At 43.3% G+C, this 12469-nt stretch overlaps 1 protein-coding gene and 1 long non-coding RNA gene across 10 annotated transcripts in view; one reads left to right on the top strand and one right to left on the bottom strand.

Moving 5' to 3' along the window:
* Positions 1–7914, bottom strand: part of LOC144614062 (uncharacterized) — a 33147-nt gene extending 25233 nt beyond the window's left edge. Inside the window, exons 1-2 of the long non-coding RNA XR_013551592.1 lie at positions 7630–7914; positions 3679–3755 (exon numbers count right to left, since the gene is read on the bottom strand). This is a non-coding gene — a long non-coding RNA (uncharacterized LOC144614062). The remainder of the gene's footprint in view (positions 1–3678; positions 3756–7629) is intronic.
* A 385-nt stretch (positions 7915–8299) lies between these two features.
* Positions 8300–12469, top strand: part of BNC2 (basonuclin zinc finger protein 2) — a 433693-nt gene continuing 429523 nt past the window's right edge. For 3 of the 9 annotated variants that reach the window (XM_078436776.2, XM_078436777.1, XM_078436775.2), the window contains exon 1: positions 8379–8524. In XM_078436776.2, coding sequence (XP_078292902.1) covers positions 8522–8524 — 3 coding nt within the window. In that variant the 5' untranslated portion in view covers positions 8379–8521. Of the gene's footprint in view, positions 8525–12469 lie in introns of all 9 variants that reach the window. The other 6 variants (XM_060609706.3, XM_078436774.2, XM_078436772.2 and 3 more) reach the window with 3 other exon arrangements.

Below are 12469 nucleotides of genomic sequence, written 5' to 3'. Positions count from 1 at the left end.
TGTCTAACTCTACAGTGTGTTGGGAAGATTCCATAAATATGTAAAGAAAATGATAAAGAACCTAATACATGGTACATACTTAGTAAATTTTAACTATAATCAAAAATGACCTTAATGTAGTTGTGCCTCTTTTTCTGAATGATTTCAAATGAACTTTGGTGGAAACAAATTGGCACAGATGTGAATACGTATGCATCCAGTTAGAAAGAAGAAACATGTAGAGATGATCACACATGTTTGAGGTGATCCCTATTTGATGAGAACAGCAGGTTCAAATAGGAAAAAGCACAGTGTAGATGTGGTAAGTCATTCTTTCATTGAAAACAAATTTATTGATCAACTACTAGGTACCAGGCATTGTACTAAGTATGAGAGTTGAATAAAGGTGAGCTTTAAAAAGCAAACGTTACAATTTGACTTGACATAGTAGAAAACCAGGTGAAATGGAAGTTATTTATTTTAGCCATCTATTATGCAAAGGAGGTACATGTAATAAAAATAGAATTGAGGGGCGCCTGGGTGGGTCAGTTGGTTAAGCCTCCAACTCTCAATTTTTGGCTCAGGTCATGATCTCACGGTTTGTGAGACTGAGCACCATGCACTTTGGACTCCTCGCTAACAGGCTGGAGCCTGCTTGGGATTCTCTCTCTCTCCCTCTCTCTCTGCCCCTCCCCAGCTCTCTAACTCTCTCTCAAAATAAATAAATAAATTTAAAGAAATTAGACTTTAAAATCTGACAGCAAATAGACTAGAATGAGAGTGGAGGGTGGACATAAGGAGTGTAAGTAAAAAGCTGTTGCATTTGTTAACTTGAAAGAATGGTGGTCATATGAATGATGCAGGAATGGACAAACATGAGGAGTAAACAAAAGAACTTCTATGTGATTTAGTAAATGACTTGATTTGGGAAATGAAGGTAGGAAAAAATGATTCAAAGATGAATATAAGGTTTGCCCTTGAGTGAATGAAAGAACGACACAGAAAAAGGAGGGGTTGTTGATGGTTTCGGAGTCAGGTTAAGTTTGAGGTGAAGATAAATTATTTGTTGAGCATTTACCTTACAAGATCCATGTAGTCAATATAAGCAAAGGCAGTAGAACTGGGGGAAAATGATTATAAAGACCATGTTGCAGTTGGGATGGTTCAGACACCAAAGATGACCACAATGCAGACAGGAGAAAGGCTGGGAGGTTTGACCTTTTGTGCAAAGGAACGAGTGAGGAGGAGTGAGTGTGTGAAGCAGTGGGAAGAGGCTAGGATGAAGGAGAATGTGAAAGAAACCACAAGAGGGGAGAGTTCTGGAAAGCAGTTGACCAATAACACTAAATGCATCTAAGAGTCCAAGAGAATGAAGTTTGGGATAAATATTTGTGGGGCATTTATCCACAAAATTATTGATGGATAACTATAAAATAATGTAGAATTAAAATTTTTTTAATGTTTACTTATTTTTGAGAGAGAAAGAGAGAGAGAGAGAGAGAAAGAGAGAGTCTGTGTGTGTGTGTGTGTGTGTGTGTGTGTGTGTGTGAGCAGGGGAGGGGCAGAGAGAGGGAGCACAGAACTGAAGCAGGCTCCAGGCTTTGAGCTGTCAGCACAGAGCCAAAGCAGGGCTCAAACTCAAGAACTGTGAGATCATGACCCAAGCCAAAGTTGGACACTCAACTGACTGAGCCAGCCAGGTACCCCAAAATAATGCAAAATTTAAGAGGTATTCTAAGGTAGAACAATTTTAAAATATATGACAAATATAGATCTTGTGTTTTTAAAGTCCTGACAGACACTAATCTTTGGATTCAGGAATAAGAACTGAAGTTCCTGAGATTTCCCCAAATCATAAGTTATTCAGCATTTATGTAACACTTCACTTATATATATTATTAAATAATAATAGTGACCATAATCATAAATAGTGAATCCTTTTTCTGTTATATGGTTATAATTTTTCTGTAAAAAATAATAATAAATGCATGGCTTATTAGTATTATGAATATATTTCTAAGAAGGTTATCTATTTAAATAACATGTAAAATTAGTTCTACCTGATAAGGACATTTAATAATGGAAAACACTAAAAAAAATAAAAAAACAAACACACCAACATAAATCCCAAGCAAAAGACATTAAAAATTGCAAGAACAACAATTACCATTGATAAAATGAAATTTTAAAACTTAGAATATATTAATTGCCTTACCTGATAGTCTTTACCTGTGTTTCACGATTAAGCTTATACTCATAGAAAAATTTCTTTCATTTTGTGCTCACATTGGTCAAATTGTTAATCGTGAGTCTGAAAGCATCTTCAAGTTGAACATTAGCATATGTAGTTCCACATAAACTCATTTTTTAAGGGTGAAAATATTTTGTCTCCCCTAATTTTGTTTTTTTTTAAATTTGTTAACGTTTTATTTATTTTTGAGACAGGGAGAGACAGAGCATGAACAGGGGAGGGTCAGAGAGAGGGAGATACAGAATCTGAAACAGGCTCCAGGCTCTGAGCTGTCAGCACAGAGCCCGACGCAGGGCTCGAACTCATGGACCACGAGATCATGACCTGAGCCGAAGTCAGCCGCTTAACTGACTGAGCCACCCAGGCGTCCCCTAATTTTGGTTTTGACATTGAAACTGGGTTGCTCTTTTTTAAGTTCAGATCCCCCACCTCCAATAATATTTGTATTTCCTTCTCTTTGCATTTCTTAGGGGTTAATAAATTTACAAAGAGCTGCAGTCCACTGTGAATATATTGGGCAGTATTTGAAAACGTAACATTCCAAATCTCCTATCAAGATTAACAGCACTGCACAAAATCACATGTTGAAAAATTTAAATTTAAGGACTTATTTGGTTTCTAAAACATGATTATTTCTTGGAACAAAATTCATACGATCTGTATAGAATATACTATACAAATAAACTTACATTTACTTAATTTGTAAGAATGATGAGTCATTAGCAGCAGATAGGGCCATGAACACGTACTTTTAACGTAGCCACAACTACAAATTTACTGATTAGACAGTAACCATTTCTTGAAGGGTCACCAGTAACTTTCAACTTGTATGTTAGCATTTCCTGCTTTTGCATTCATTTGAACTAGTTATGTCTCTGTAATGATGGTTGGGTTTTAATTCTTACAGGAAAATTATAATACTTTCCCCATTTTACTGATTTCTTGACATATTTTTTTCAGAATTTGGAAAAAAATATATAAATTTATTTTTATTTTTTTTTTTAGCATTTTATTTATTTTTGAGACAGGGAGAGACAGAGCATGAACAGGGGAGGGTCAGAGAGAGGGAGACACAGAATCTGAAACAGGCTCCAGGCTCCGAGCTGTCAGCACAGAGCCCGACGCGGGGCTCGAACTCACGGACCGCAAGATCATGACCTGAGCTGAAGTTGGCCGCCCAACCAACTGAGCCACCCAGACGCCCCAAAAAATATGTAAATTTGATAGAAAATGACAGCAAGGAATTCCTGCATGAAAATATGACTCAGACATGTATTTTTATTTCGGAAGCTTTAAGCTGAAAGTAATAGGAAAAGCAATGTTAAAGTGGCCTAAATGATGAAGGGATTCATTATAACATGTATCAAGACGTCCTAAACTACCTGGCGTTGGTTAATTTAACAAATCAAAAACAACATCAAGAGCTCACGTGCTTTCCACCTTCCTACCTTGTCATCCCTGGTGTGTGCACTCCCTCCTGGTCACAAGACAGATGCAGCTGTTTCAGGTGCCAAGGTCTCACATCCTAACATTCAAAGCAGAATGGGGACAATTTATTTCTTTCAGTCTTTTTGTTTTAGTGAATAAAACATCTTATCTCCAAGCCCTCAAAGACTTCCCCTCATCCTTCATTAGCCAGAACTAAGTAACATGCCCATCCTTAAAGCCATCACAACAGAAAAAACAGGGGAAGCATAATCAGTTTAGTACTATCTAGTTTAACTTGAGACATGGAAAAAAGGGAAAATAGCTATTGTGCAGGCCAGTGATTCTCCAACTGTTTGGTCTCATGACCTTTTTTTTTTTTTTTTTTTTTTTAAAGTTTTTCATTTATGAGGAGAGACAGAGAGAGTGGGGATGGGCAGGGAGAGAGGGAGAGAAAGAATCCCAAGCAGGCTCCGGTGCTCTCAGCGCAGTGCCTGATGCAGGGTCTAAACTGAGGAACCGTGAGATCATGACTTGAGCAGAAATCGAGTCAATCGCTTAACCGATGGAATCAGCCAGGTGCCCCTGGTTTCATGACCTCTTAAAAATTATTGAGGACTGCAAAGAGCTTTGGTTTATGCAGTAGGTATTAGTATTTCTTGCATCACAAATTTAAACTCTGAAAAATTTTAAATGGTTATTAATGTATTTAATGAAAATAATAATAATAGGGCAGTCATTTATTACTATACTGTGGTAGGTGGAATGAAGGTTCCTAATAATGGTTCACATCCTAATCCCAAGTACCTATGAATATGTTCAGGTATGACTAAGGTGATGTTGAGATGGATCTTGAGATGGGCAGGCTATGCTGGATTATCTAAATGGGCCCAATATAATCACAAGGCTAGGTATAAGTGAAAGAAGGAGGCATGTCTAGCTATCATAGGCTTTAGAGATGTAAGGCTATCAAGAACCAAGGAATATGGGTGGCCTCTAGAAGCTGGACAAGGTAAGGGAAAGGATTCTCCCCTTGGGTCTCCAGAAAGGAAAACAGGCCTGCAGACACCTTGATTGCAGCTTGATGAAACCCGTTTCAGACTTCTGACCTCTAGAATTATAAATTTGTGTTGTTTTAGGCCACTAAATTTGTGGTAATTTGTTACAGCAGCACTAGAAAACGAATACATACCCATGTTTTAAAATGAAAACTATGTTTTCCAGAACAAAAAATAGAGAAAAGTGGCACTGATCTATTTTTTTTTTTTTGGCAAATCTCTTTAATGTCTGATATAACCAGATAGGTAACTTTTTGTTTCTGCTTCTGCATTCAATTTGTTGAGTATCACACATCAGGCTGCCTTTGGGAAATTCTGCTGTACATTTGTGACAATGTGAATGAGAAAGGCAAATAATTGCTCAGTATATAATAAAAATAGTTTTGACCCCATGGCCCTCCTGAAAGGGTCTCGGAGACCCCAGGGTTGCCCCAGACCACACTTTGAAGACCCCTGGTACAGGAAGTCAACAGTTTTTACTCCACCCCCAAAAGAACAGATATGGCATGCTTTTCTCCCCCTCATATTCCTAGAGCGAACTTGTCTGGCCCTAAGGTCATCGTCAACATAGGGAAATGATTTTGACATTTCTTTCTTAATTCTGCCAATATTTCTAAGAGCTTATTTTGTGCTTGGCACCGTTATATGGACCAATGCTATGTAAGCGAACAAGGTCAATACAGCTCTGGCACTCACAGAGCTCATGTTTTAGTTGCATAAAAATAACAAGCACATAAACAAGACAATTTCAGATACTTCTAAGGCACATAAAGAAAATAAGTAATGGGAGAAAGTGTGAGGGGTGTTTCAGGAAGTGGGTAAAGAGCTACTTTAATTAGAATCTAAAGAAGTGAAGTTAGAGCTGAAATGTGATGAATGAGAAGGAACCATTGGAAAACAGGGGAGAATATTCCAGGTGGAGAGAATGGCAGGGCAAAGAGCAGGAAAGAGCTTGGCAAGGTGGACAGAAAGAAAGCCAGTGTGACTTTAGTGTGGTCACAAGAGGAATAAAAACCGGAAGAAAACAGTTGAAAAGCCCAGCACGAATGGATCATTAAAGTCTTGCAGGTCACAAAAGAGTTTAGGTTGTAGTCCAATTGCCATACAAACGCACTGGAGGAAAGGAGATGCTGTGGCGTTCTCTGTATCTTTGCTTCTGTAAATTCTTCCACCTTCTCCAAGGGCTGCTCTTTGGGCCCAACACATCTCTATAATGAGGACTCTCTAGAAAGGCACTGGATCCCAAAGAGACACATCTTGCCTCACATAAATTGTTTGTATGCTAACATCAAAAACAGACAGATCTGGAACCAATCAGGGGAATGTAAATTACAGGTTACTTGATGTGGAATAACTTCTGCTGTTGGCCAGTGTAGGTGCACAGCCAAAAATGCACCGTGTGAATACAATTGTTTGGCAATTGCTGGTCTGTCAGTTGTCCAAAGCGGTAAGTGTGTGAATGGATTTGTATGGGTAATGACTCTGAAATTAGCAACTAGCTTTTCTCGTCTCTCCATGATACAGGAAAACACATTGGAACTTGGCTCATTTCTGGAGAATTCTTGTGATGATCCTCAGTTGCTCAGAATGCACATTTGGTCGTCATTATCCCTTGTGTAATCAGTTTCTACAAACTATAGGATGATGTTACAGTGATGTTTACAGAATAAGGGAACATGCTCCACACCTTAATCAAATCATTTAAAGATGAGCCTTCTTAGAGAACATGCATTTATATATATATATATATATATATATATATATATATATATATATGCGTAGTCATTAGATAGTCTTTACTTTGATTTATGCTCTAGAGAAGTAATCTGTCTCCCACTAGAAACCTCCAGATGAACCATGTGCCTAGAATTCTATAAGGTATTTACTATAAATAATATAGTAGAAGCCTTACCAGACAGACCTTTCCACAACAAGATGATGCAGAGAATTACACAAATACAGAAATGAGTTGAAATCTGCTTTCCAAGGGCCTAAAAACGGTCAGAAATTTGGACCCAATCAATACACAGAACTGCAGGTGCGGTGGCCCCACTGTTAAAAAGCGCGATCCACGTGAATAATAAGCCTAATCACATTTTCAGAACAGCTGTGGCTACTTGGGCCATAGTCTCTCATCATGCCTCCCAAATATTCTTTTTAATTGTTGTGAAAATTTATATTAAACTGAAGACCAGACTGTGCATCAAAGAACCTAGAAGTATGTACTTCCAAGGCTACATATTTTCAAAGGAATTTAATTCTGACCTCTGGATGCAATGGAGCAGTTTCTCTGCCCCTCTACTTCGGGGAAGGCAGAAAGGAAGAAGGGATGATTCAAACCTGTTGTTCTGCCAAAAGTCCTCCACGATTCCGATTTCTAGTGAGTGCTCAGAGAATCTGCCCAAAACCTGTGCCTTCTTTCCATGTCAGATAAGCAGAAAGTTTGCTCCAGCTATGATCAATCTGCACAACGCAGAGATGTTTTTTTGGCATAAAGCGTACGCTAGAAAGCGGATGGTGATTAAACTCGCCCCCCCCCCCCCCTTCTTGCGGCCGGCTGGGGAGTGTGTTTTGCTTGCATTGAAGAAATGTCCTTCAGCTGCAGGCGTGTGCGTTTTTGCGTCTCGGGGACAGGACGACGCGGGCCGGCTGAGTGTCACCCACAGATGTGATCGGTCTTGCCCCGCGGAGACGGCGGTCCCCTTCCTCTCCCCGGGCCGTCTCCAGCCCGAGGCCCGCGGCCCAGACCAGGGGAAGGGGAAGGAAGCCCTCGCCGCAAGCCGACGTCTGGGCCGGCACAAAACACGCTGCCACCAGTAACTTTCCCCCCGTGGCTGCGCGCAACTTTTTTGCCTGTTCGCCCAGCACGTTCTGTCCCGAGTTTGTGTCCCCTGGGTTTTCCTCCGCTTCCCTCACCTTCTGTCAGGCGGCGCGCGGAGGACCTGGGTTGGCGGGGGCGAGGGGGCGCCGGGGCCGCCGCGGCGGAAGAGAAAAAGGGGAAGGGGGAAAGGAGGAGGGGGCGGCGGCGGCGGTGCGGGAGGAGGAACTGGTCAAAGGGGACACAGACCGGCGAGCGCCCGAAAAGGAAAGCGACGCCGCGGTTTGCTGCAGTCGGGATAAAGTTCGCGCCCTTTCCTCGGGGTTTCTGCCTTTGACAGCTGGGCGCTGGCAGCCACCTCCACCTCCACGCCCGCACCCCCCGGGGGGCGCCAAAGTTGTTTTTCCATCCCCACCAGGAGCCGCGCGAACAGTAACAGGGCGGGGGTGGGGGGTGGGGAGGCGAAATATACATCCTCCCTCACGAAACCCCTAGAATCTGAGGACAAACAACAACAAAACTAACCCACTTCTATTTTGCAAAAGGGAAGCAACATTGTAGTCACGACAATTTTGCAGAGAGGAGAAACTTGTGGGGCTTGCAAATCCGCCCCAGGTCACCTCGCCCGCCGGTCTCTCCCCCGCCCCCCACAGCAGCCCCCTCCTGGGACAGTCCGTTCCTTTTTTTTTTTTTTTTTTGTCCCGTGGAGCCGGGGAACTCTGCAGGCTCCGACTTGGAGAGCGAGGGCGACCCTGGGCGCGTGTGTAAATCAGTCACCTGAGCGCAGAGGGGCCGCGGCGAGGGCGCGCGCGGGCGGGCGGGCGGGGAGAGGCGGAGGCGGCGAGAGCGGCGGCCCGGAGGAAATCGGGAGGGGGAGGGAAAGAAAGGCCGAGACAGAAGCAGCGAGAGGCGGCCGAGGGGCTGGTCCAGGCGCGGCCGCTAAGAGGAGACCAAGAGGCGGGGGCTGCACTTGACAACCAGCATGCCGAGATGGTAAGAAGTTTCCACCCTCCTTTCCTTTTTATTCTAGACTTCGTCAGACGCGAGCCCCGCGCCCGCGCGCTCCCGGGGCCGCCCGGGGGCCGTGTTTTCCTCAGGTCCGGCGGCGTGAGGTGGAGGGGGGTGCTGAGGAGGGCGGGCTGGAGGGGAGAACCCCAGCCCGACCCGGCCCCCGCCGTGCTCCCGAAATTTCCCCTCAACTTGGCCCAAGTTTGCGAGGAGAGCTCCGGGGTGGGAGGGGTGTATGTGTGTGAGGAGAGAGTGAGGGGCTCGGAAGTTCGCCCCCTCTCGTGGCGGGCGAGGAAAGGTGAGCGGCCGGCGAGCGAGAGGCTCCAGGGAGTTGGGACGGGCTGGGGCGGACGGGGTGGAAGGGAGGCGGGGGATGAATGGAGCGCTGGAGGGAGTTCGGGGCGGAGAGGAAAGCGTTTTGGACAACGGTAACTTTTAAAACTTGCCCGCGAGTGAGGGCCGGGCGGCTGGGCGTGGGCGCCTGGGCGCGCTGGTGCGCCGCGCCGCGAGGACGCGGCCGCCGGGTCCCGGCACCTTGGCGTTTCCTCTCCCCTCGCCCTCGCGTTCGGGAACCCTCCCTTTGTACATGAAGAAAACGTAGGAAGGTGCTCCTGGAGACTTTCTGAAGAATGTGCGAAACGTGGGGCAGGAAAATAAACCCGAAAGAGACAGATGTTTGAGGTGCAGTTTTCAAGGCGCCCAATTGTTTTACTTACACGTTGCCTGCAGGGTAGCATTTGGGGCCCGGGGAGGGGGGGCAGAATTAAGGAGAAAAAAAAAAAAAAAAAAAAAGGAGAAAATAAAACTGGAGGACATCCCCCGTGTAGTGAGGCTAGGAAAAGTTCCAAGTGCAAGTGGTGGACGAGGTGGGAAGGCGAGATTCGAGCACGGCTCCTCTCCTCGAAGCGGCTTCTCTGCAGCGAGGCAGCGTGCAGTGAGTTCGCGTGGTGATGAGCGCTCTGTCCGCTTTCGGGGAAGTGATTTGTTAGCAATGGGGTTGGACCACTCCCTTCCCTTTAGTTTGCTTCCACCCAGTGCTGCTATTGTTGCCCCCCCCCCCCGGGGGATCTGATATATACTGTGTTCTGCGTGTAGATGGAATATGTAGAAAAGAAGGGAGATAGCGGGTTGGCGTTTTTTTTTTTTTTTCTCTCTTCCCTTCCCCCTAATGTGACATCTCTTGTTTCAGTGATCAAAGTCACAACTGGAGTGTAGGAGATGCGACTGTCAAATGCAGGCGCGCGCGCACACACACACACACACACACACACACAAAAGTAGCGTGCGCCCAAGACTGTGGTTACAGTAACGCTGACAGAAATTAAAGTGGTTTTGAAAGCAGCGTGCGATTTATAGTGGTTCCCATTTACCCTAGAGTCAAGCTGTTGTGAAGCTGATGTACGAAAGACACCATAAAATAATCCTGTGTACCCAGGATTAAAGTGGCAGAAAGTGGCCTGCCTTATTATTTTTTATGTACTTCGTGGACACTTGCAATGGTCGGAACCTGTGTTTTAGGCGGAGGCGTCAAAACAAAGTATTAAATCTATCTGTTCAGTGCTTGAGTTTTTCTTCCAGTGGCATCTTACGCGGGAACACTGTGCAAGCCCGTTGTAGGTCCTATTTTTCTTTACCCCAGCCTGTGTGCTGTTTGTCTACACGCCTGTTCCCAAATACTAATCATTTTGGAAAGTGCCTACACCCATTTGTGATCCACTGCTTCGTATCCTGCATTTTCAGATGTTCACTGTGCGCACACATACGTGTTTTAACTGGAAGAGTTTATTCCTGGCGCTAATATTTAGTGTGTCTGATTTGAAGACATACTCCAGAATAGTGAGAGCTTATACAAGTTAATAGAACTTCCTTTCTTTACCGTTTGGACTCACACGCACACACTCAGAATCCCTTGCGAACCTTTCTAGGGTATCTGCGTTTTATGCTATATTTGTAGCTGTTTCATTTAAAGTGTTCAGCCTTAATGAAGTTCTTAGTTGCAGCTACTTTTTCTGTTCCCGGAGAGCAGAGTATTTGAAATCCAGATTGCTAATCACTCTACCAAAGTACAAGAGTATCTTCACCTGAGGGAAATAATATTGAACCTGAATGTGAACTCGCTTTGAGGATCTTGTGAGAAAAGTCTGAAACTGTCTCTCCTTCCCTCTGGAGAATATGAAGTTCAGTGTTGTTTGCATGTAGAACTTTGAACAAGCACCAACCACCCTCCTGTGCTTTTTAAAAATAAATATAGAGGAAACATTAATAGCAGTTATACATTCCCAATACCTATTTTCTTTTTTCTTCTACCTGAAATGTGAGAGATCCGTCAGGCAGGGATATGTGATTACAAAAAGAAGCAGACAAAAGCAGAGCTGACTATTGCTATATTAAAATGTAAGTGTTACAGTTTGAATTTTCAAGTGAGAGTTTTTGAGTTCAGTGCTTTACATAACATTTTGTCCTAATCTTGCTTGCTGTCAGGGATGTTTCATGGTTGTGCAATTGCTGCAGTCAAGAATGCCAATTTGCATTCCAGGAGTGTCATTTGATTACTTTTATCTGCACAGCTCCAAGACCGGCCCAGACCTCTCGTTTCATCTTGCCATGTCACGAGTCAATGCTGTGTCGTCTTTTCAAAAATCTGCCTGATTTAGACAAGAAAGAAAAGTACTTTCATGTTGCAGCCGCAGTCCCCTGCTAACTTGTCAGCAGCAGGATATGATTCACTTGGGCCCAGAAGAATGGAACAGAGAGGCGGGTTAGGCGGTTCAATAAAGCCCACGGACAGGTAGTGTGTGACATCCCCAGAGAGCCACAGTTAATGAAGAACAGGTCTGCTTAGTTCTCCACACGCTGACCTGGTGCTGTCCCCACAGTTTTCTCATTTGATCTTTCCCAGCAAATTGATCTTTTCTTGTATTTTTTTGCCTTCCAAGTTAGTCCTTGTGGGACTGAAATTAGCAGAGCAACTTAAGTTGGATAATACAGCTGTTCAGAAAAGAAGAAATTGGACACTGGCTCAAAAAGGGGCGGGGGTTGGGGGTGGAAGGAGCTATTCTTTTTGTTGTTCCTGGGAATATTTCTTATATTAAGGGAGACCAGAATAGGTGATGACTTGAAGTTCGTGGTTCCCTTTATTTTTCATTTTATAGTTAAGGTTCAGCACCATTTTAAATATTCCTGAAGTATGTGAAAGATGACCTTTGTGAGTGTGTGGAGTTCGTTTTAGCGTTTTTTTTTTTTTTTTTCAATTTAGCACTTTTCATATTCACTTGTTTGAAATGATTTGCCTGTTGACTGTGGCTTTTATGACTATCGTAAGATAGGCCAAATATCAATGGTGTACTTCGTCTGTATTATTTATAGTCTTCTAAATAACTGCCACCCTAAAATATCCAATACTGAAACGCAGAAAAGATTAAACAATTAAGAAAGTCATTACCAGTGTTGTGTGTAAATACTTGGGTACGTGGAAATGTTTTCTGCAGTTACCATCAGCATCTTTTATTTTACGTAAACTCCAGAGATACGATGTCAGTACATTTTTTTTTTTTTTAAAGTCAAGATTCTGCATTTAAATGTAGGTTTTTAGAACTGAGACCAGATCACAAGTTTGGATTTCTGTAGATATTCACATATGTTATTTGTTTTTTGAGATGAAAATTAATTTTAACTAGCTTGGTAAATCTAAGTTGGGAATGTATATGTAGTTTAAACAGGTTAAAGTTTTACTCTAGAATTTTCCATACAAAGCTTAGGTTGGAAGCAATTAATAGATGAAATTAATGTGGCTGTAAGGAGCAGTGCTTTGTGAATTCCCCTGCAGATGGTCTCATATACCATCTACACCCTTGCAAGAAACAGTTGAAAACATTTCTTGTGGAAGAGGAGGGAGCCTCCTGAAATCTTTTCTGTTGGATGGGAATTACA

This window comes from Panthera onca, chromosome D4 (genome assembly GCF_046562875.1).
Source record: "Panthera onca isolate mPanOnc1 chromosome D4, mPanOnc1 haplotype 2, whole genome shotgun sequence".
NCBI lineage: Eukaryota > Metazoa > Chordata > Mammalia > Carnivora > Felidae > Panthera > Panthera onca.
Note: the sequence above shows the minus strand (reverse complement) of the source record. Positions and strands in the feature narration are given on the sequence as shown.